The sequence below is a fragment of the Phyllostomus hastatus genome, unplaced genomic scaffold (assembly GCF_019186645.2).
Source record: "Phyllostomus hastatus isolate PE091 unplaced genomic scaffold, TTU_PhHast_1.1 phas_scaffold_182, whole genome shotgun sequence".
Lineage (NCBI taxonomy): Eukaryota > Metazoa > Chordata > Mammalia > Chiroptera > Phyllostomidae > Phyllostomus > Phyllostomus hastatus.
The window spans coordinates 17,544,384-17,570,207 of NW_025334013.1; the positions used below are offsets into that span (position 1 = coordinate 17,544,384).

At 41.2% G+C, this 25,824-nt stretch overlaps 1 protein-coding gene and 1 non-coding gene across 2 annotated transcripts; both read right to left on the reverse strand.

Annotated features, from left to right (window-relative positions):
• Nucleotides 1-153: 153 nt before the first annotated feature.
• On the reverse strand, nucleotides 154-15,600 carry RPA2 (replication protein A2). Its single transcript, XM_045859179.1, has 9 exons — nucleotides 15,443-15,600; nucleotides 15,106-15,212; nucleotides 11,435-11,536; nucleotides 11,227-11,340; nucleotides 7,763-7,837; nucleotides 6,885-7,001; nucleotides 2,572-2,679; nucleotides 2,291-2,385; nucleotides 154-886 (listed from the first exon to the last, which is right to left on the reverse strand). Exons 1-9 carry the CDS (start codon nucleotides 15,453-15,455, stop codon nucleotides 802-804), a joined length of 816 nt encoding a protein of 271 aa, XP_045715135.1. The 5' UTR covers nucleotides 15,456-15,600; the 3' UTR covers nucleotides 154-801.
• Nucleotides 955-1,076, reverse strand: LOC123832378. The gene has a single exon (XR_006788036.1). It is a non-coding gene; the product is annotated as a small nucleolar RNA SNORA26 (small nucleolar RNA).
• Nucleotides 15,601-25,824: the final 10,224 nt, after the last annotated feature.

Sequence of the window (25,824 nt, forward strand, 5' to 3'; positions counted from 1 at the left end):
CCACAGAGGCTCTCAGAGCCAATGTTATGCTGCTCAAGCTCCTGAGAAGAGGGACAGCCAAGACGTCAAACCCAAGTCGAGCCATGTTATACAGTCTCAGATAAGGTAGTAATTACACTAACTTAAAAAGAAAAATAAGGATATCTTCACAAGTTACTACAATAATATAACTTTTATTAACCACACAGATGCACTTATTTTGTACAAAACACAGTAACATTTCTTAGTCTCCCCTGACACATGAAGCCACCACTCTAGAACCTCATGTTTACAAAAATGCTTTTGGCATCAGCCATGACAAGTTGAGGGAAAGTGCAATTCTGAAAGTAACACCACATAACCAAAACGGAACAAAACCAGGCAGACCTTAGCACATTTCTTGGGTGGCTCTCTGCTGACAGGCCCTAGTTGTCCTCATCTTCTCTCAACAGAAAACATTTTAGGAATAGAAACTCCTGAGAATTACGTAAGTAATACTGCCGAACTCTCTTGGTAGCATCCTTCTTCCATTTCCATGTCTCCTGATGTTACTATAACTTCCTAATTTGTAACTTCTCTAAGAAATACCACTCTGGACCACATCTGTCAGTTGGCCATCTCCCCACCCATCAGTTGGCCATCTCCCTTTGAGCTTCAAAAAAACAGAAGAGAAGTAAGTTTCAAAAGGAGATCAACTGAGACCTTTTACAGAAAAAACTTACTTTCTAGAAGTCAACTGGTCAAACGTATGCACAGCTGGAGAAAACAGATCATGAAAATAGGTCCAGCTGGAAAACATGTTGGGTACTCAATCAGGTCCAGTTATTCTGCGTCTGTGGATTTAAAATGATCATCATCCACGGTAGAATAGATGTGTCCCTCATTGCTAAGAAAATCCACAGCTTGCCTGGAAAGAGAGGGGGCAGGGGGAAAGGTTCACTTTTTAAAAAAATTCTTATATTAAAATAATTTTTCAGCTGTGACACCAGACAGGCTCCAAAGAGGAGTTTTACCATCTCTTCTCTGGGTTTTACAGAGACCAACTTTACCCTTCTGTGTGAGCCTCTGAAGGCACTGGGTTGACCTTAAAAGGGCACAGGACACAGCAAAGGCCCATTTTCAAACTATACAGGAGAAAGGCAACTGCCTTTCTGATATTGCCAAAAATGTAAACTTCAACCATTCCCCCATCCCCACTTTCTATCTTGGTTAAGAATTCACAGCCATTTGCTCACAGAAAGCTCTTGCAGGGAGAGATGCTGGTAAAAAAAAAAAATCCATGGAGACAATGGCTACTAGGAGAGGACTGCCTTGGATCCCTCTCCCAAATTGTGTAAAGGCAAAAAAAAATAGGGCCTTACTTCAATACCAGTCTAAGCAAATAAAAATAAGGATCTAAAGCTATAGTCCAGCTTGCACATAAAAATCCCCTAGAGTAAAGAGCTATTTTTAAAAGTGGTTCCTCCCCACCCATCCACTTACTGAAACACTACCACCCTCTCTGGGAAGTAAAGTTGCAGGAAGTAAAGAGATGGTCTTCCCAGAAGTGGTAAGAGACCTTCGAACTCTTCAAGGCTCTCAGGATCAGTGTCAGTAACATATTTAGGAACAGTAACAATTTCTAGAACACCTACTATGTGACAGCCATTCTGTACCTCATCATTATAGTAACTGAGACAGAAACTATTATCCTCATTTTAGAGGATATCCTCATATCCACATCTAATTCCTGAGATTAGACCTGAGCACTTCCAGACCTAATTCCTGGAATTAGACCTGAGCACTTCTTTTCTATCTAGTCCTAGAATATAACCAATTTATGGTAACAACTGTAACAAGCACCATAACACTCAATGTGGTCAATTAGTTCACTGGAATCAGGAAGCTGCTTATCTGACATGTTGTCAGGACAGGAACAGTGGGCAAGGCCCATCCAATGGCTTCAGGTCCAGGAAGCCTGATGCACACATCTCCACAGTAACTCAAATGGGACCATATGCCTGAGGACCAGAAGCTAAGGACCTCACTCCTCCAGATTAAATCAACAAGAAGTATTAGGTCAATTTTTGCTCAAAATTACATCCCAGCACATAGTGGGATTCAGTATTTGTTGAATGAATAAATGAATGAGTGATGTGACAACACCATCTTTGTGAGTTCTTTTTCTATTTTTCCATGACTGAACAACTTCCTTCTGTCAACAGGCTGCAATCAACACATATTTTAAACTCACTTCTCATTACCAGGGAACTCTGATGAGGTGCAATGGGTATACTTCTGGAGCACTAGCTCATAGAAACCAAATACTCACTTGATTGAGGCTATAGTCATGTGTGGAAGCTGGTTCTTGAGATCGTGGAAGTTCAATCCTTCAGGTCTTGGGCAAGCCTTAATCAAATTCAGCACCTGAACATTCAAATCAGCAAGATTTTAGCAACTACTTTGAATCAGCCCCCTTATTAAACCTAAGTGTCTTTATAGGAAGGAAATAAGTTAGGTTCTTAGAAAGCCTTAGAACCGCTAAGAAAATAACAACATTTAGGACTGTCTATGTTTTGCATTTCTGGAGTAACGTGGGTATGTATAATTTACCTGATTTTGGGCCACAGTGAGACCATTTGCTGGTATGAAGCTATTCCCACCAAAGTTCCCTGCTTCACCCATTCCTGGATTGCTGATGGATGCTCTCCCTGCTAAGGACTAAATGAAAAAGTTCACAACATTAGGAAATTAATCAATTTAACCACAGCCCTTGCTATTTTAAAGAGCTTTTAATAAACAGCTTACGAAAAAACAATTTATGCAGAGTTTTTTCCCAATACCAAGTAATTACACTGGAAGGGAGAGCTACTATCTGATATTTCAAAGAGAGGTAAAGTAATCCTTTGAAGCACACATCATATCTAACAGAGAGAGAAGTACCTCCTGACCCCTTCTATTCTCTGTGGTGTGAGGGGAACCAGAGAAAAACTAGCACTGAGAAGAAAATTACGCAGGTCTGCTGTGATGTTCTTGGTGATGAATCACTCAAGCTTTCACCAAGGTGCAACTGGGCGTGAAGCATTACAGGAAAAAATAGTTCCCACAGTCTCTTTTTACAACAACCAAATTTTTAAAAAATAATAGACTATAATCATTGTTTTCATTTCCCTTCTCCTTAGTCACCTCTCAACCCCCCACTATTTGAGTTCTCAATACACATTTGAAACCGTTCTCACCAAAGACTTTTCAACCTACACAGCCAATAGTCTTCTTTTATAACACTTGACCTCTCAGAAGCAGACAATGCAGAGCACACTCCTATTGTAATGTACCTGTCTCTAGGCTTCGTTTTTATTTTTAAAAAGATTTTCTTTATTTTTAGAGAGAGGGAAAGAAGGGAGAAAGAAAGGGAGAGAAACACTGGTGTGAGAGAAACATCAGTTGCCTCTTGCTTGTGCCCTGTGTGGGTACCAAACCCACAACCCAGGCTGTGCCCTAACTGGGAATCGAACCAGCAACTTTTAGCTTTATAGGACGACACCCAACCAACTGGGTCACACCACATTCTTTTCATTCTCCACTTACCTCTCAACCTATACCTTCACCATACCCCTCATCAGCCTTTTCTTCTACCTGTCTCCCAAAAGGCTGATAGTTCCCCCAGGATTTCATTGCAGACCTCCTCCTAGGCCACAAATCCTTATTCCCAGTCATCTGTTGGATATCTCCACCTAGGTATCTCATACTTCAAAATAAAATTCATTACCTTCCTCCCTAAAACTGTTCGCCCTGCTATATCCCATCTCAGTTAGTAAACCCAAATCTAATCACACAGATCGCCATCCATTCGCCTACCTTCCACAATCTGTCACCACAGCCTTTTAATACCATTTTCAGTGTTGCTCAAGTCAGTCCTCAACACCCCTGGTCTCCTGATTGGTTTCAGCAGCTAGTTTCTCCTACCCCAATCAACCTTCCTCCTTACCAAGTAGTAACTTCAGGTCAGGCCACTCCTCTGCCTAAAAGCTCCCATTGTGGCGCCCCCTGCCGGTGAAAAATATGTAAAGCTTCTACACATTCAAGACCTACAACAAGGAGACATCAAAATCTGTATTTTATTCTTGATAACTCCGTTTCAACACACTTTACTCCCCAGCTGCACTTGGACTTCTTGCCATCCACGAACATCCTTCTTACCCAAACATGCCGTTTCCCATCTGGAATGCTCCTCACCCCGTCTGCCTGCTAAACACTCCCTTAACATTCCCCAAGTCAAGTTCAGTCAGTCTTCCTTCTTGGCTGGCACAACATTTGGCCCATTCTTTCTCATAGCAGCCGTCACACCATTTCCGTGCCGCTTTCCCCCACAAGCCCCTCCATGTTTGCATGGTGCCTAGTGAGCAGTTCATGCTCAGTCAATGGTTAATCTATTGAACTGCGTAAGTAAGGACGACAGATCGAATGTCAAGTCCTTGTAACAGCATACAGGGGCACTGCGGCAGCTCCTCAGGAGAAACCCCATCCAGTCAGGAGCGTTGCTCACCCAACAAATGTTCATCAGATGCCTACTGAGGAAATGTCTATTAGATGACATTTGAGGAAAACAGAACAGAACAAAACACCAAGAGCCAGTCATGGTCCTTTGTTTTCAAGCTAGGTACCTCCACACAGCCTGCTGGTGAAACAGAAGTCTTACACTGTATGATCCAGGAGCACTGAACTAAACGCTATTTCTCACCAGGTCGCCTCTGCTGAAAGGACTTCATGCCCTGTTCTAAGTGGCCACATCTCATGCATCTTTCAAGACTTGGTTTAGGCAAAACTTCCTCCAGGGAATCTTTCTTAGCGTTCAAGTCAGGACAGGAAACCCTTCTCAGGTTCCGTGGCACCTTGCACTTGTCCCTTACCACTGCTTAAGTGCTCTGAGCCCCCAATGCTTAATGCACACTCTCTGAAAGGACTGTTTACTTCTCAGTGTAACTGTCTATACTCCCAGTTTCCACTCCCTAACCACCAATTCTTACTTTTGCCCCACCCAGTATGTTATGAAGTATAGGAATAAAATAGATACCTGAAACTCTCTACCCAACCTCATTCTCAAACCCACTTTCCTCCTCGCCTCTACTGAAGCCTCTCTTTTGAAGATCCACGTTTCCAAATTTGACAATAGACCTCTTTCATCATCTTATTTGACTTCTAGGTAAAGTTCTCCAATTACCTCTGTTCCCTCCTTCTTAAAATACTCTTTTCAGAATATTCTACAGAATCACATTTCCCGGTTTTCCTCCTGCCAAACTGGCAACTTCTTCAACTTTCCATGGCTCTTATTCTGCTTCCAGACTTTTAAAGGTTACGCTTCTGACCCCTTTACTCCCTGGTTGTGTTATTTCATCCAAGGCTTTAAATACCACCTATACAATAGTGATTCCCAAAGTTCTATCTCTATCCCTAACCTTTTCCTTGAGTCCAAACCTTATAAAACATTCAACCATCCATTCTGTTCTCCACTTACATATTTAACTGGCATCTCATACTGGGGTAAGTCCAAAACAGAACTCTGAACCCTCCCTTTTCCTTGTATCCTATATCCAATCCTCCAACAGGTCCTGTCAGGTCTACCTTCAAATAATATGGAAATCCAACTACTAATCTCAACTGCTGTTACCATTCTCCTAAACTACTTCTGTTGCTATTCTTGGTGCCTCATAGTCTATTTTCCATACAGCAGCCTGAGCGAGATTTTAAATAGGTAAATCAGACCACCTCACTCCCTAGACAAATCCTTCTAAAGGTTTGGCATCAATGAGAATAAAGTAATCCTCACCACGACCTACAAAGCCCTACATGATCTCGGTCCTGCTTCCTAGCCTCCATCCAGGTGTTTTCCCTCTCATTTGCTTCCCTCCAGATGTTCTGGCCTTCCGGCTGGTCTCAGACATGCCAAGCTTATTCCAGCTTCATGGATTCCGACCTTCCATTCCCTCTGCCTGGAATGTTCTTTCTCCATCTCAGTTATGCCATTCTTTTTCCCACCATTACTCTCTTCTCCTATTCTGCTTAATTTTATTTCAGCGCACCTATAATTATCTAAAATTATATATTTTTCTTATTTTTTGCCTATCTCTCTCAAGCACTTCATCCTTAATGGCTCATCAATCTCTCCTACTGTAATCAACCTTCCATCTTGCCATCAGAACCAGAGGCATGGAAACAAGAAACTGATTGACAACAACCAGAGGGGAGGAGGGAAGGGGAAAAGGAGGGAGAGAAGGGGAGGGGTCAAGGAACTGGCATAAATGACCCATGGACATGGACAACAGGGTGGTGACTGACTGCAGAAGTGGGGGGGGGGTGGGGCAGGGGAAGAGGAACAGGAGGAAAACTGGGACAACTGTAATAGAACAGCAATAAAAAAAAGAGAGAAAGAATCATCTAAGGACATTCTAACACTGGAATCAACAACCCCAAACTGAATTCATACAAAAGGAAATGTTGACAAATTTCAATACAAAGCAAGAAATATAATTTCAGGGACAAAATAATGGTGCATACATTCTAACTAGAGAGCCAACTGACCGGAAGGAAAGCAGCAAAATGCTGTCCTAGTTGTGATTTTTCTTTGACCGTGGACCGACAATCCTGGCGCTAAGAGCAGAGCCTATAATTACATGTCTACAATTGAAGGTTGTCTTAGGTCCCAGCCATCCATGCCAGTGGGGTAAGAGGAAGTCGTATTTTCAGAGGAACACGACTGCTTCACTAGAATAAAATAACATGGCAAATCTCATGGAGAAAATGTTTTAAGAACTGAATGATACCTTTATTCTGGCTCAACCTTCAAAACATCAAGTTAATCAAAGCCAGAGCACAGAAGCTGGCTATGCTCTTCCAGGGGAGGGAGAAGTGTGAGTGAGGCTGCTCACCTGGCTGTTAGCTCTGGCCAGCATCATGTGTGCGTTCACCACTTCCAGGATGTGCGCGGTGAACTCATTCATATCGTCCAGTGGCATAATCTTAAAGGCCACCAGGCTTTTTTTGTTCTATTGAAGAGAAAAGTGAATAAAGGATTAAACACATTCAAGTCAATTTCAGGTTAAAACTTTACAACTCTTTTCTTGGTTATAATATTTTGCTAATATAGGAAAAATGTGTTATATACTTAAAATTTTTAACTGAAGATTAATCCAAATATAGTCAATAAAGTATAATAAAAAAACACATACCAGATCAGAGATGTTCACTGACTTGCTCAAGGTTACACTACCAAGCAAAGCCTAGTATCCTGACTCTAAATCCAGTGTCCACCCACCTACACCTAATGGAGGCCATAGGTGGCAGCTGCAGGTGGGGATGCTGCTCTTTCTCACTATTCTGTCAGTTTTATATTAAGGTAAAAACCCATTATTTCCTTTTGAAGAAGAGAACAATACAATAACTTCATTATAAGTCCCATTAAACATGGTACCTTAGTTGTTTTTTTTTTTTAAGATTTTATTTACTTATTTTTAGAGAGAAGGGAAGGGAGGGAGAAGGATAGGGAGAGAAACATTAATGTGCAAGCGAGTCTTCGATCAGTTGCCTCTTGCACACCCCTAACCAAGGACCTGGCCCACAACCCAGGCATGTGTCCTGACTGGGAATTGAACACGTGACCTTTCGGTTTGCAGGACAGTGCCAACCCACTGAGCCATATCAGCCAGGGTGGAACCTTAGTTAGGTTTTAAGTACCCTAAACACATGCATGAATCCAGAAATTGTTTCATGCAAATACATTTTAACAGTAATTCCCCCCCGACTTTACCTGGAAAGATCTCAGATGGCCAGCCACTTTCACATATGTTTCCGGAGGAACCACAGTGTTTTCACCACTGGCATCCTAACAGATAAAATACAAACATATCACTAAGGTTTTAGTGATGGTGGTCAAGCCTCTTTAAAATCTCTAAATTATGTACAGAAACAGAAAGTTATGAAGTGAGAGAGCTACAGTATCCTACTATGGCACTAACTAGTTTGCCCTACCTTTTACAGTTTACTTTTTTGTAAAATCAGAAATTAGAATAAAAATCTCTAATGTAATTTCCAGTTCTAAAGCTCTGTGTTATGCACATCATAGAACACAACTTAGGCACAACTCTCTGGCAGACAGTGGACATACTGGCATAGCCGTTCTACTTTGAGGAATTAATTCTACTTTTAGGAATTAAAGCAATTAAGAACATGCATTAATATTTAGCTTTAGGAATATTCATCATAGCACAGATTACAATACAAAAAATTTAAAGCACCTTAAGTACCCAACAACATAGAATTCTATTAAATGTCTGTGAAGACCAGTTGTGACATGTAGGAAAAAGATGATTTCCCATTTGGGGGAAAACACACACCAAAAAATGTTAATGGAGGCTAACTGGGAAAATTGGGGTTTTCTAGAATATGTATACATTATTTATAAGAAAAATATGTAAACCAAGTCTTAAAAGATTTTTCTGATTTTAAAATACATAACTATAAAAAAATAGACAATAAAATGTCTTTAAAAATAAAACACTCCAATTCCTATCACACAAAGATCATCAACTGTATTTTTGCATTTCATTCCACCTACGTATTGTTTTACATACCAAATTAACATTAAAGAGTAAAACATTTTTAATTTCACTACAACCAAAGAAATACAAGTAAAAAGTGAGGAAATTCTCATTGACAAGACTGTATTTTTAAAAACTAGCCAACAAAAATTTAAGATTCATAAAACCCACCGTCAGGAAGGGTGTGGAGAGCTAATTGGGTGCTTTTATGCACTAATGAAATATATAAATTGGTACTTTTATGAAGGGGGAAAAACCTATAAAAATATAAATTTAAGATTTGTTTAAAGTAAAAATATGTAAATGTATGTTTCTTTCAGAATATCTAGTTTTAAAAATTCATCTTAAGGAGATCACCTCATAATTGTGAAAAGACGTACACAATGGAATTCTTTGGGGGCACTGTCCATAATAGCAAATGATTGGAAACAAGTTAAATGTTCCCTGATTGGGTCTGCTATTAAATAAGAGATGGAACAGGCAGTTGCTAAAAATGATGATGTAAATCTACATTTATTGACATTAAGAAATCAGTTCCACAACACAGTTTTGAATGAAAAGAGCAGATTACAGAGCAGCTGCATATCATATGCTTTATATAAAACTGTATATGTACATCTAAAATATACGTACAGATATGCAGAAAGAAATGTCTGAAAGGTATTTACCAAAATATTGACAGTAGTCATCTCTGGGATGTGGGATTTCGGGGGACTTTAAAATGTTTTATAAGCATGGTACATTTTGTGTGAGCCTGTAGTACTAGGAATCCTTAGTATCTCCCGCCCTACTTGATGGCAGGGACTGTTTTTTTTCAATCTTTGTAAACCTGGAACCAAGCAGTTTGGTTTAGAATCTATATTCCAATGATAACCAGTGAATAAATCATCCTATATTTTCCCGAGAAGCCAAAAATAAAGAAATAACTACCAAGTTATTTCTCCACAGATGACTTGTGGATTTTGAAGTGAAAATAGAATATAAAGTGTTTATTATCCAAATTTTCTATAAGGTATTTTAAAAACAACAATATAAAAAACCAAGAGGACTTCTGCCCGATTAAAAAATAAAAAGGATAAACATGTCTTTTCTTTGTCTATTTTTCCCATACATGTTACTCTGCAAAAATGGGGTCATACCATACACACTATCTTGTAACCCACTCTTTTCCTGTTAACAATTTATGGTAAACACTTCTTTGTGATAATACATACATTTCTACATCATTTGGAATATTTTATAAACATATCATGGTTTAATTATACACTATTGCTAGCATTTTGAGACTGACTTTAGGTTTTTTTTAATAAATAATGCTATGATCAACCCTGTTAGAACTGAATCATTGCACAGGTATTTAATTATTTCCTTAATGTATTGGGTTGGCTAAAAAGTTAGATTGGTTTTTTCCCCTATGATGGCTCCAATAGCACTTAGTTGTCTTTAACTTCATACGAAACAATTTTGTTAGAATGTATTGTGATAGTTGTCATATCAGCATGCATTAAAAAAACTTATCAAAATGGGTGAATTTTTGTGTAGTCGTTTTAATACTGAGGATAGAAGAAAGTTTGTGACATTTTTAGCATATTATGCTTTATTATTTCAAGTGAAATATATACACACACACACAAAAACCCAAACCAAACATAAAGGTTTGTGCAGCGTGTGGAGAAGGTGCTGAGACTAATCAAACATGTCAAAGTGGTTTGCAAAGTTCTGTGCTGGAGATTTCCTGCTGGACAATGCCTCACGGTCAGGAAGACCAGCTGGAAGTTGACAGGGATCAAATTGAGACATTAACTGAAAACAACTGACATTATACTGTACCACACAGAAGAAGCCGACATACTCAAAATGTCCAACTCAATAAAGTTATTGATAAAAATGAAAAAATGTGTCTTTTACTTTACAGAAAAAAACTAAACGGACTTTTTGGCCAACCCAGTAACCTATAGAAATGGAGTGAGAAGTCAACATTTTTATGATGGATGATTCTGATCATCGGCTGACTTTTGAGAAAAATTGTATCAATTTATACTCATCATCGGAATAGGATGGTATCCATTTGCCATAAAAACAGTGACTTACTAAGTGCTAGAGGCACTGTGCTAGCTACTGCTGTCATCGGAAGTAGGCAATACCATTCTATTTTTTCTTTGCCAACTTAGCAAGTTAAAAATGATATCTTAATGTTTATTTAAACTGCTTTTGTTGTTTGCAATTTCTATTTCATCTACACTGAATTATCTTTGCATCTTCTTTGCCCATTTCTCTAAAATAGTTATTTTTTCTGCCTTGTAAGTTTTTATTAAACAAAAATTTTAAGCATTTGTAGTATGTTGCAGAACATTTTCCCATTTATTTAGATACTTACTCAGGGCCCTCTATGTAACTAGCTTTATTCTAGGTGTTGGGGATACAGTGACAATAAAACTCCTTGTTCTTAGAGTTTACATTCTGGTACCTCCTGTCACTTGCCTTTTAACTTTGTTTATAGTATTTTGGAAAGTTTATAAGGTTTTAAACTTTTATGAAATCAAATATACTAATCGTGTCTTTGATGTTTTGCTCATGTATTATTTTTATAAGAACCTTTAAAAAGTAAGACTAGAAATAGTCCAACATCTCCGAAGTCCCAAAGTAACCCCAACCTCATTAAAAAACTGCTTACATCTGTGTCAACCCACTGGCGAACATCCATGGGTGCAGCTGTCATGTCATCTATTTTGTAAACAATGTTGGTTGGAGCCTTCTCTGCGTGTCTGATTATCCCGATAATGACAACCTAGCTCAAAAGAAAAAAAAGTTTGGTTTTCTTCAAAACCAAAGTAACATTTACATATTTTTAAATGAAGTGATTTTTATTTCATTCTTCATACCTGTGAAATCTCAACATTCCCAATTCTGAATGCTTCATCAACCAGAGTGGCAGAAAGCAGCTGAGATATGGTACAGGGCACAACGTGCTGGGCTCGGGCTCTCTGAAAGAAAAAGTATGCATAAATTCAATTGGAATAGTAACTACCACTCATTTAACACCTGCTTATGTGCCAAGAACTTTGCATACATTATAACACTGGATCTTCAAAACAAACCTCATTATCCTTGTTTCACAGAAATGGAAACCAAGGTCATATAGCTAACGAATGCCAGGTTTGACTCCAAAGCTCCTGACAAATGGGTAAGTTTGTGTCATACTAAAGATTCACCAAAATGAGTGGACCAGAGTGGAGACAGCATGAGGAATGACCTACTTCCTGAATAAACCTTTAAGAGGAAACCCCAGCGTTAGGCTGAAGACAAGCTGGAGCTAGCTATTCGTCCCTGATGAGATAAGATGGTATTTGGAAAGGGTTTGAGAAAGGGCCAGCGGAGACAGAACTTTGGATTTGCTCTAAATTTCTTAATATAACAAAAAGTTAGAGGTATGACTTCCTCTAGGACAGATATTCTGACAATCAGATGGAAATCTTCGGGAAAATGGGATAAGAGCTTGGTCACAGTAGACATCTTCTGAAATCAGACAAGATCAGGTACGTTCAGGGTGGTATGACTGTAGACCCACACTAGACATCTTAAAGGGACAGGATGTGTTAAGACAGAAGAGTGTCTAGTAAGGACATTCAAATCATATCCTGAAGCAGTCCAACAACAGTGTTAACTCTTTTTTGCCTATGACTGGCCAGGGATTGTCTGGGTGACATAAAGATGAGTACAGTTTGCCCTTAACACACTCCAAACCTAGGAGAGGTAAACACATAAGTAACAGACTTGATCTTGATATGCTACAGAATGAGATGTGCTATGTGGGATATCAGAAAAATTTACTGGTGATTTGGAGAAGAGGGAGCATTTTAGGCTAAACCTTGAAGTGAAAAAATAGTGGCTAAGGAATAGTAAGTATGTACAGGCTAAGGACAAATATGTACTCCCACACAGTAGGCTCGGCTTTCACTGATTTAGTAGTTGCAACTTTGCCTCAAAGGTCCAAGATACCAGCAACGTTTTACTTTGCTGAAGCATGATTTTGAAAGGTAAGTATTGGCAGGATGTTAGAAAATAAAGTAAGCCCAGCCAACCCCAGAACACATGCCACAAAGGCAGTACTTGAGGGTTAAGATTATGGCTCTACTACTCAGTAATGGTGGGTTTTTGGTAACATTTCTCAACTCATCTGTACCTCAGTCTCCTCATCTACAAAACTAGGATAAAATCATTATGAAAATGAAATATAGGGTCAAGTACTTAGAACACTACCTGGTATATCATAATACTCCACAAATGTCAGCAACTGTTCCTCACTCTTTATATTCCCAATAACTTTTAATAAGGACGTGAAGGAATCAACTAAGTTTTTCAATTTTACTTTAAGGTATTTTATAGGTGAAGTTATATGGTGTGTTAGTATGCACGGATTTAAAATTTGCTGATGTTCCAGATTTAGCTCTCACAATATGTATTTTGTTTTTATCTATACAACTGACATTTTTATTGCATCTGCAGTATAAGAAAACTAAGAACCATCAAGGTAACAGCAGCAAGAACATGGGCTTTAGAGCCAGATGGTGCTATTGACCTATGTTCAAATCCCAGCTCCATGGCCCTGGACCAACTCACCAACTCCATAAAATGAAGACACTTTTCAAGTTGTAAATGAAACATATATATAAAAGTGATAATACCAATCTCTACATAGGTATTCAACAAATGTGATTACTTCGCAGGTAAAAAAGTTATGTAAGGGTAATTACTAGATGATAAAAATACCTTCAAATTTATCGCAGATCGGTTATGGCGTGTTTTTTTTAATGAGCACCTATTATGTGCCAGGAACTGACTACAAAGCGTTCCTGGTTCGTTTTAAAGAGATTCAGAAAGTGTACCAGCACAAGTATGTTTGATTTTGAGAAAAATTAATTTCTGGCTATCAGCCACAGGCTACTCTGGAATGAAGTGCTGTACGAAACCACCATTTTTATAGGGAAAACATTGAAAACTTCACATGGTTCAATCAAATGTAAGTTTATAGTCAAAAGAAAACATTTAAATAGGGCATTGATGTAATTTACTATGGAAAAGGCACTAGCTTTTTAAACACAAAAAGACCTGGGTTTGAGCGTCCAGATTATAACCATCGTTATTCTCTGAAAAGCTATCTTAATACACAGCCCAACCTCGGGATGTGGAGATAAAAATTCTAACAATTAGAATGAAGAAAAACAGCTAAACTTAGGGAGAAAAGATGAGAACCAATTATCTATCTTGTTTTCACTTTCACAGCCTCAAAGACAACAATTAAAAAATTAGAGTCCCTCTAGTCTTCCTGGGAAAAAGAAAACTACAACAGAGAGAAAACATTGTTTGCCAAACTTTGGATTTCTCAGCATCATGTGTGCTCTGTCTGCTTCCAGTTACTTACTACATAAGCTTAGGGAGCCCCTTCATCCCCCTAAGCCTCTGCTGCACAGCGGAGTAAGTAATAAATACCTTACAGGATTATGTGAAATATCACACAAAAAATATAAAGCACTATCAAAAACTATGAGAATTATCAATGAATTCTTTCCCACCAACACCCAGCCCTGAATTAACAGTTTTGGTGTAAAAACTTATTAACTTGTGCACAAAATGCAGAACCTGTTAACACTGAACCTTAACACCACATCTGAATGACACCTAAAGAGGCCAAGTTAATCCTGTATTTAAAGGATGATATCAACAGCCGTGAAGCGCAAACTCTCTTCTGAAAGAGTCAATAACCAGCACCTGAACAGCTGTTTACACAACACTTGCTTACACATTAGCTTATTTATTAATTCCCTGTGCAATTAGTATTAGTGCCATTATCAGATGGAAGAAAACCAAGGGCCACTAAAACTACAGGTTCGAGTCGCTTCACTGGACTCACACTGCCAGTTAAAAGGCAAAGCACATTCTGGACACACTGTATTCTGGCTCCAATGCTCAGGTTCGTTTAAATAATATCCAGGACCATTTACTGAAAGCGATTCTAGTGCAGGCACTTCATCTACAACATAATAATATTAAGTCTCACAACCACCTTGTAAGGCATGTATTATCATTCCCATTTAGTAGGTGCAAAACGGACTCCCAAGAAGGTAGAGAAACGTGTTCAAGGATACTCCACTCCGCAAGTGGTGTTCAGAGAACAGAGCTGCTTGACTTGAACGACCCTGTTCTTTCCACCTCCTCATATCCTATCGCCTACGTTTAATTTTAAAATGACTTTAAATACACAAAGAACATAAAACAGGCTATTAATACAAGTTCAATTTTCCCACAAGACTTGGGAAAATCCGTAAATTTCAAAACAAAGCCAAGGAAACAGTGGATGCAAAGTTAGAGGAGGTTCCTTTCTTCAGACTTCCGCACTTAATATTTAATATTGTAAGATTCGGTAAGATGATAACTGATCTTGATCGAATCAGTTCCTAGTTATACCCTTCCTTCGCCGCATAAATTTTCTCACACGGATGAGTTTCGAGGTTCAAGGCAGATAAAACAAAAACGAAACACTCTTTCAACCTACTTTCTTCTCAGCCTGAGAGGGTGTCGGCGGTCCAAAGCCACCAGGGGACTGGGTGTAGCCACCAGCTCCCCCGAACGTGGAGTTGCCGTAGCCTTCATATCCACCTGCTTTTAAATAACAACCGCATTAGTATCCGAGCGGCTTCCCAAGCTTCCGAAAAACCCACAGGTGACCTCAGTCGTCACTGTCCCCCGCCCTGGATCTACCTCACCTTCTCCACCACCTGGCCCCCGCCCCCAAATGCCCCATTTCCACTCCCGCCGCTGCACGCCTCTCCGACCCCCTCCCTCTTTGCTAAATTCTAGCGAACGTCACCCTCCGCCCCACTTGTCATTACTATTCCACATCATGGTCACGACGCCCTCAGGAAAGAAGCGCTGGGAGTTCGAGCACGCTGTGTTCGCCGAGCGCCACAGAACCCTGTTGCGATGGCAGCGCTCAGTCTACTTTTCGCTGGCGCCACAAACTCCTTCCCGCGGACGGCGGAGCCAATCAGCGTCCAGACCGCTTCTCGCTTCACCCAATCAATGCTCGTGAGTCCTACGCCTTTTCCGGTCTTGGCCGGCCAAGCCCCTGAAGACTCTCGCGCTAATCCCAGGAAAGCCGGAAGCCTCCGCAGCCATCTTTCTATGGGCAAAACACACTGCGCACGCGGCAGCAAGGGCCAGGGAGATGCTGTTTGTATATCAATAAAACAACCAATCCAATAATATTTCCGCATCTCAGGCCTACGTTATCCCACAGCCGTCAGTGAGCGGCCTTTCGCGTCACTTCCTTCGTTCGGCCTTTTCCTGTTCCCGCCAAATTTTCACTAATCACACGATGCCTTGATCTAAAGGGTTATAGAATTCCTGCTTCGGAATATCCGCCCCGCAGTCGCCGGGGAAACGCGCCTTCCGGCAGTTTGCAGTACTGTATTCGCCGCACCACGCGGAAGTGCTTAACCTTTAGCATAAAGAGCCAGGTTCTCTTTTAGTATTGCCACCCCCGGTCCTGATTCTCTGTAAACTGTAAGAAATCTACACTTTCCCCCATGATGTCCTTCCTGAAAATCTGAGGATTACGCTCTCCCCACTTATCCTTACCCCAGTCAAATCGAGCTCCGCATCTTCGGGTGCTTCAACTACTCCTCATATAACGTGGTGTGTTCCTTCTACAGAGAGTGGAGCACATCTATCATTTCTTTGCTCTAAGCACTACTAGGTTATTAGACATCCTTCCCATTTACTTATTAAAAATATTTACTGATTTCTCTTTTATTTTAAACTCCGTGTTGGCTACTGGGATTCAATGGTAAAGAAGGTAGACGTTTTCCTGGGCTCCTGGATCATTTCATTTTCTTTGATTAAAACAGCAGGTAGTGTCTTAAGCATTAACATTTATTAAACTAAATCCTGTGAAGCTGGTAAGGTACCGTTATTGTCGCTATTTTATGGATGAGGAAACTGAGGCACAGAGAGGCTAAGTTTTGGGAGCCTGCATTCAAACCCAGAAAGTCTGATTTCATTAACCAGTGTAGTTACTACGCCTTCTTGAACAACCTAGACAAACTCAAATGAATACTGGGTTTAGGCAGGAACACTGTAAATGTAGGGGGTTGAATAACAGAGGGAACATTTATTACACTTTTTTTTCTCTGCAGTAAGGAAAACAACCACACAAGCATAATAGTAAATAGCAACTGACAGGAAATATTCATCCAGTATTGCCAGATCATTGTGTTTTAGCAGATGTCAGAAATTTGGATTTTTGTGGGAAAATTTCTGAATTTTAACTTAAAAAATACAAATCAATTTCAAAATACTGTGTGGGCCAAAGGAAGATGTCTGTGGGCCAGCTGTTATTTTGTAAGTTCTGTAAGCCTCCAAATCATTGCTGATGAACACACGAGATATGGCCAAGGAGAAAAGTCAGAGGCATACCAGGAAAACATTATTAAGCCGAAGGTGACTGAAACGTACATAGTCTGACAAGTAGCAAATTGATGATATATAGGATAAAATGTTTGAAATTAAGATTATTCTGGGAAGTTGAAGATGTGGGTTCACTCGGATTACCGTATTTTCTTGCTTCCTATCCTCCAGCCATGCTGCCCATCCTTCAGCCATGCTGCCCATCCTTCAGCCATGCTGCCCTTTCAACTACTTAAAGATGCAGAGAAAGCAGGATAATGGTGGCCAGGGGCTGGAGAGAGGGAGGAATGGGGAGTTAGCGTTTAATGGGCCCAGGGCTTCCTCATGGGAAGAAAACGTTCTGGAGACAGGGAGTGGAGATAATTGCACAGCAATGTGAATGTAGTTAATGTCACTGAACTGTACACTTCAAAATGGTGAAAATGGCCCTCACTAACATGGCTCAGTTGGCTAAGCATCATCATGCAAAGCTCAGTCTGGTTCTGGCGGGCACGTACCTAGCTCGCGGTCCCTGTCCCTGATTGGGGCGTGTGTGAGAGGCACCAGGTTGATGTTTTTCACCCTTTCTTATTCCCTCTCTCTAAGAGTAGATAAATAGTTTTTTAAATAGCGAAAGTAGTAAATGTTATTTGTATTTTACCATGATTTAAAATTTTTTTTAAATCCACTTTGGTGTTTATGGAGTACATACTACATGCCACATACATACATACATTATTGCTGCTAAATGCTTAATATGCATTATCTCCCCAAGTTTTTGACTGTCACTTTAACCTGCAAGGTCATTTTGCCTCCACTTTATGAACATGTATATTTTAATCAGAATTGTCCTAACATTGATGAAGTTTCATTTATACTCAATTCTCTGATCAATTTTTTGTACAATGAGATTTAGCTATTTCTAATTTTTCCCATTTTTAATTTTGATGAAATCATTTTTCTAAATGTGGATCAGTATTTTTTTCCTGGGCAAACTATACAATAAGGGTTTAATTCATCATCTAAATTTGATCCACAACAATTTTTACTGATTTTTTTTACATCTGTCACTATAGTTTTATGGGTGCTCATTATTTCTATTAAGTACAATTTGATTCAGAGGACTTTTTGCAATTTTCAATGTTATACACAAAATGTGATTTTCCAATTTTTTTTGTTTAAAAGTTTTACTGGGTGGAGTAGCCATTTTCAATTTTATATTGTACTGATTTTTTTTTACCAGTAATAATCATTATGAATTGGATAATAGTGATAGAATTATTTTAGTACGAGAAAGGCTTTTATATGTGGCAAAACATTCACTACTATTTGTTTAATACTCAATTAATTAAGCTCATAACTAGTAGAACTTGAAACCAATCTTTTGGTATTTTAAACATTGTTTACAAAATTAAATATCCTTAACATTTTAAACTGGAACTAAAGTTTTGGTATGCCAATTCTTATGAATACTTTCACTATCTTAGCGACCAAACAAAACACAAAACAGATAGTTGATCGTGAAGCTAATGACTTTTAAGCGTCAGAGCATCTCACTTGCATGGCATCTTCTAAGACCCCTTCTTTTGTCTAGATACATATTCACTTTCATGCCTTACTTTGAATGCTTTTTCTTAAATAGAGCCACACAAATTATATAATCTTCAAGCCCCACAAAATCGAGCCTCCTGCTCCTGCCTCCTTGGAGCATTGTTTTATTTTGTTATTGTTCGTAGTGTTCTGTAATATACTTTGATTCCTCCCTGGGCTTTCAAAAATCCAATCACACTGGAAAGAAAAAGGGATGTCATATTAGTCCACTTGATATTGGATCTGGGTCTTCAACAGATTTTGGGTCAGGACTCAAGACTTGCCTGAGGGTCCTGGTGGTCCTGAGGGGATTTTCATCAGCCCACAGATGACCAGGCTGAGCCTCCTTTTTGTGAATGTTTATAAGACTTTTAAAATCACACCTATCTCATAGGCCTTTATTTTTTGCAACCTAATGCCTTTCCTCAAAGTCATGGGCTTTCAGTCTCACTTGTCAGCATCATATAACCTATTGTTCGCTACATTGATGGGAACTTCTGCAAGTTCGAAAATTCATTTATTTCTATTAATACATTATTTCATTTTATTCATAGGGCCACATGAAGGCTTCACTTCCCAGAAGAGGAGAAATAGTCTGTGGAGTTAGCAAGACTCTAGGATGGCTGGCTAGTTAGTTCAAGGAGCACGCTGCTGTCCTCACCTTCTACTTGGTTTTTGCGTGAGAGCAGCCCAGCTAGTCCGCCCGCCCTTCTGGTTCTGCCCGCGGTTCTGTCGGCAGGGACTCTCTGACTTCTCGCAGGTTTGTGAGTTGCTTCCTTACCCTGGTGGGAACAAGTGTGTATGCACCCTTTGTAAACAGACATCTAATCAATAAAAAAGGAAAGTACCTGAAACTAATATGAAATAATATTGAATGTAAATGCTCATTGGAAAAAGAAAACAAATATAAAAAAGAATCAAAGTATCTGTGCATATTAATATTACCTATTAAAATAAAAAAGTTAAACATACTCTATAAGTTACTATTTTAGGGTGTTTCAACTACCTTTCTGTGCTCCTTTTCTATTTGGATTGTCATCACGATTTCATGGCCTTTCACAGATTCTACCTGTTCCAAGAACTACAACAATGACAATAATAAAATAATTATTGTGCTATTTTGATGCCGCAGTCATCACGTCTTGCCCAGGGAAAGGTTGGTTCCTTTGTCCCGTCAGTACTGCTGATGTTGTTTAAAGCCTTCTGGCTTTGGCAACCTGAGGATGTTTTTTTCCCATCCGGTGTGATTCCTTCTTTTCCCCAAGACGTGAACTCAGTGCGCCTCCTTTGCGTGGAGAGCGGTACACCTGAGCCTTATGAGAGTTGTCTATGGGCAGGGGATGCTGCTCTGGGATGCCACTTAGTAATCGCTCAGCAAAGAAAACATTTCTTTTTTAAGGTTAGGAGTTTTACATTTATTTTCCCAATCATCGCAGCATGTTACTGTACATTTATACACTGACAGATACACTGTGGATAGCTTTTAAAGTAGGAGCAAAGGGCATTAGCTTGGTAAAGACATAGGATCTGGGTGTGCCTCTGGGTCAGGAGGGGAGGATCAAAAGGTCCTGCTTTATTCACTTAATCTTCACTTTATTAATTTATACCCAAATGAGGTACACATTATGGTCATCTCCATTTTACAGATGAGGAAACTGGGCTTCCAACCCTTAACCATGACGCCTTGTCCTTTACTCTGTCTCCTTTTGCCCGCCCCCCTCCCCCAGTCAGTGCACCTTCACCCCTAAACACTCAGCACTTTGATGCTGTTGTCCCATCATACTAATAGAGGCAAAGGGCTTATACCCACCTTTCTAAACAATATTTGCAATTTTAAAGAGTGTCCCAGAAAGAGGAGAAAGTGTGCCCAGGAGAGCAGATGGTAAGAGAGGGACCCACAAGGGGTGACAGTGCCCAATCTGGATGTCAGGCTAAGAACTTTGGACTTTTCCCCATAGCCATGGGGAGCCACTGAAGGTTTGGGAGCAGGGGAGTTACGTGATCGCTTCTGAGTTTGGAGATGATCTTGCTGGCAGAGTGAGGGAGTACGGACAGGCCAGGGACCGCCCAAGACTAGAGACAAGGTGATCTGTTAGGAGGCTGGAGAAATGATGAAGGTAGCAATGGTGTGGGCCTGAACCAAGGCAGAGGGAGTGGGGGAGGGAGGGAGAGATAAAGCAGAAGTCACAGGAAAGCAGAAGGTTGAAGATGTCCTTATTCATTTTTTATTTACCTAGTCAGTCTTATTTACTCTACCATGCATTTATTCAACAAATATATGCCTATTAATTGCTAGGAGCTACACTAACCCTGAACTTACGCTAGCTTTGACTATGGGTGACAAGAAGAAATAGGAGCGCCTAAATTCAAGAGCAGACGCAGGCTTCTTCAATTAACATTTGGCCATGCTGAGTTTGTCATTTATGGCCAGTTCAGAATTTCTCTCTGGGGTCTTTAAGGATCAACCATTAAAAACAGCCCAGCTTTGAGAAGGCACAAATTACGTGGTATAATTTAAGGCCTCCCAGGTTTCATCACTGACATTTATTTTTTGGATCCGTCATTACTGCTGCAAAGGGAAAATTCAAGTAATTATTCTGTGATCTTTTCACTCCTTTGCTCCAAAGCCTTTAGTGGTTCCCCGTGACCTACAGGAAAGAGTTCGAGGTCCTTAGAATGGCTTCCAAACTGCGCACTAGCATGGTTATGATTTTATATTGATCTGTATGAATCTTACTAAAGCTTGTTTCTCTCACTAAACTATAAACTATTTTTGTTTATAATTGTATCTCTGGCACCTGGCATGTAGAGGCTGCTTGATAAAATTTGTTAAATGAATGAGTGAATGAATGAAAGCAAAAGAGCAACATGTCTTTACTTGAGAGTGACTGGACTAGATGTCGACATTCATGGGTTTTACTGTGGTCCCATTCTTGACGTTCTTGGACTAAGCCCTTTGTGGACTTGAACCCCAGGCCAACCTCAGCAGCAGCCTGGCTTCCCGGAGACTCTGAGACTAGGAATGGACAAAGATCTAGGCACTTGGGGGCTGCCCCCACACTCCCCAGGGCTTCACGGCCCGGGTGTTAGTTTCATGTGGCTGCTGGAGTGATAGGGCTGGAAGGGCTGCAGCAAAATCATGAAGAATGCTTGCTTCTCACGGCTTTCATACGACGTGCTTTTCCCTGAGAGTGATGATTTCCTGGAGATTACAGTTACAAGAGTCAAATATGCAAGTGCTCTAGGCAATCTGAAGGAGGGACTGGTTTGTACGAAAGGAGGCAAGCCCCAACGATTTGGAGTTCTCTGTCTCACTTACCTCTTCCAGAAAACCCAGCACAGATGTGTTGAGCAGGCCAGGCTGTGCCCAGGAAGAAGCCACTGTCACGTAGGTAGCAAAATCCTGGCAGAGGGCTGAGTAGGGGCTGAGATGCCGCCTGGCTCCACTCAGAGCCCTGGCTGTGTCTGTCCAGGATGGCGGCATCTTTTCTAATTCATACAAAGGCCTAGAGAGGTGCCTCTACTTGCACAGACATACCTTACAGGTCAGCAGTGGCAATGGTGATGGGAGGGCTGTCTGGGGACACAGACCGGAAAGCTGGTGTATTTAAAAGAAATCTTTGCATTCAGCCAAAAGCCGAGTGGGACTCTAACTCCCTCAAAGGGTTTACAAGGAGCACCTAAGCCCCCTCGAAGCTCCTCCCCCTTGTTCCAATTTCTAGCCTAGTTGTTGCCAACTCCAAGCTCAGCCCTCGGGGGAGTCACCTGCCCTAGACTTCTTGCCTGATCCTCCTCCCCCACCAGTCTCCTGGGTTGCCTTCCAAGCAAACTCTAGGTGCTGTGAATACCTTGGAGTGGTTACGAATTAGGCCATAGGCTCGGGTGCCAGAACAGTCACACTGCCTTAGTTTTGTTAAATCAGCAGCAGCTGGTCTCTGAGCCCTTTTGCTCTGAACTGGCAGAAATTCAGTCGTGGTGATTTTGATGCCCTCCCCATCCTCGGGGTGACTCGTGGCCCTGAACATGGGCAGGGCTTTAGTTGTCCGTGGGCCCTGCTGGTAGACTCCTCGACTAAGCATGTCCAGTTCTGAGGGGCCGGAGGTTCTGCTGCAGCTCAGACCCCGGGGGCGTGGCCGTGTAGCATGCTTCTGTGCTGCTGAATCTAAGCTCCATGAGAGCAGAGAGTTGTTTTTGTTCATCACTGTGTCCCCAGAGCCCAGATGCTAATAGACACTTAACATTTATTGAACACAAGTATATGTTTGAGGACTTCATGTCTGAACTGCAGATATGTTTCCTCCTGGAGACAGCCTGGAGACGTCTGGAATCCCGGAACCTCTGTCTGCCGTCCTGGCTGGGCCAGTCTCCCCTCCCTAACGGGGGCTTCCCCCACCCCCATCCCTCCACTATCCCCTCTAGGAGGTCAGAGTGCGGCAGGATAGTAAGAAGCTAGAAAAATTCCTGGGCGAGTGGAATGGGGAAACCGAGAGAAGACAAAAGAACAGGCCAAACAGTTTAAGTAACGTACAGCCAGCTGGTGAATGGTAAGAACTTACTCTCCCTAACCAAGGACACTTGAGAGTGAATGGTTTATACCTCCCCTCCTTAACCAAGGAATGCATAGCTTAAATCCCCCTGGTCTGGGAAATAGAGAACAGAGACACAATGTCATTTGTGCCACCTAAACCCAAGGACAGATAGGGTCAGGGCAACAAATAACAAAAACCCCGGTAAAAGCCAGATAGACTCAAAAAGAATGACGCTGGCACCCTCTGCCAGGCCAGCCTGACCCCAGGCTGTACCCAGAATTCCTCCCCATCCAAAATACCATCCTTTGGCAAATGAAGGCAAGTGCAGCATGACCGCCCAAGCATCCTCCAGGAAGAAAGCCAGAGAGCCAGAGCCCCCGAGAGTCTTTCTTTTATTTCAGATCATCTGGGTCATAATTCCATGTGCTCTGAAGGCGTTCGGCTTCTCAGCCAATCCCACCCTAGACGGTTGCCTCAGGCAAACTCCTCCCCACAACAGTCCTTCACTCCTGTTACTTCCTCCTCCCCCAGTCTTCCCCTTGTTTCACTGTCCCCAGCCTTCATAAATGTTCTCTCAAAATCACCTGGACTCATACTGTGAAATCTTCCCTCCACGAAGTCAAGAGCCCACACACTACAGGCAGACCTACTCCACGCTGGTGCCTGTCCAGTAGCAAAAGGACAAAAGCCCGGAGGTGGCTTCTTCAAGGAGTTATAGACAAAAACAAACAAACAAACAAACAAACAAACAAACAAAAGCCCTACCTGGTGTTGCTCAGCGGGTTGGGTTTCATCCTGCAAACTGAAAGCGAGAGGATAAAGCGCTATTTGCCATCCTGGTGCCCTTTGCCGAGTAGGCCTTTGACCTTAATTAAATATGGCTGCCATTTCACTCTTCTGAGCTTCTGTCCCCGAGACTGGAAATTACCGGAAAGCAAGAACAGCATGTGACTAAGCGCTCCCTATAGCCAGCGGCAGAAGATAACATTTGCAGCTTATGCAAAACCAACAGAAACCTCCTGTGTTGCAAGGCCCCCAGCAACCCAGGGGCCGCAAAACGGTGACTTCCTCCCACCCTTTTATAATCCAATTACAATCCAATAAAAACTCAGAGCCTCTACATTTCGCTGCTGGTGCCCCTTTCCACTCTTGAAAAGTGAATAAAAACTTTGCTCTCTACATTTTCTTCTCTTTGTGAGTTCTTTCACAGTCCATGTTGTTGACGACCCCAGTAGAACGGTAGACCACTCCTTTCCTGGCCAGGGCACGTGCCTGGGTTACAGACCAGGCCCCCTGGTTGTGGGGGTGTGAGAGGCCACCGACTGATGTATCTCTAGCACATCCTTGTTCCCCTCCCTCTCTTTCTCCCTTCTTCCCCTCTCTCTAAAAATAAATAAAAATAAAAAATCTTAAAAAGAACCTGTTGCCTTCCTCCTGGCCACGTCCTCCCTTAAGGGAAGGGATCTTTGCTACCTGCTTAGAGCGGGGTTTAAAAAATACAGAGAGAACACAAATGAACACTTCAACCAATTCCCCAGGCACAGTCTGTTTGATTCCTCCCTAGTCCCAGTTACTAATTCCCTAGAGTAGACCCTCACCACCCAGTACGAGGACTTCTCTGCCTGAGCTTCCTTCCTGGTATGCCCCAAACCCATCTTCCACAGTCAGTGTGATCTTCCTAAGGTGGTTTGTGTCGCTGCCCTAGTTAAGATTCTTCCATGACTCCCCACAGCTCTCAGCTCAACAACTGAGCATGGCCTGGCTTCTGCCTGCTTCCCTGGCTCAGAACCCCACGCCCTGATACCACACAACACAGCTCCTTGGGACGTTTCAGCATCTCTGTCTTGGCAAAGTTGCCTCTTCTGCTTGGGACACCCCCCACCCCCCCATATTCCCCTTCTTCTAGGTAACTCCAACTGTGCATTAAGGCAAACCATGCAAGTACATGCCTGGTGACATAAAGTAACAGGAAGGACACAGGAGCACCTGAGAAGTCTTTCTTGAAAAAAAAAAATCAAACCTAGATGTTATCAAACCTTTAGATCTAACTACCAATTTATAGGAAATATGGGGGATGGAGGAACATATTAAATGACACCATCAAGAAGCAGTCGGCCAAATCCTCCAGAATGTGGGAAATTTCACAGGACAAATGATGTGGTTCCTTTGGCAAACAGCAAAGAAAAAAGGGGGTGGAGGATAGGTCTACAAGTTACGAGAGACTTAAGAGACACACCAGCCAAATGTAATGCGTGGATCTGGTTTGCATCTTGATTTGAATAAAACAGCTTTAAAAATAATTATGAGATCATCAGAAAAAGGGAAACATTGACCGAATATTTACCCATGACAAGAATTACTATTATCTCTTTAAATCTGATTAGGGTGTTATCATTGTATGAGTACAAAGAGCCCTTATCTTTTAGAGATATATACTAAAGTGTTTACTGGCAAAATAATATGATCTCTGGAATTTGCTTTAAAAGAATTCAATGGGGTTGGGAACAGATAAATTCAGGTTGGCTGTAAACTCATACTTGCCGTAGCTGGGGGATGGGTGCTCTGGGGATCTTTACACTGTTCCTTACTTCTATTTATACCTGACACTTTGTTTCTTTTAGATTTTATTTATTTATTTTCAGAGAGGGGGGAAGGCAGGGAGAAAGAGAGGGAGAGAAACATCAGTGTGTGGTTGCCTCGCATGCACC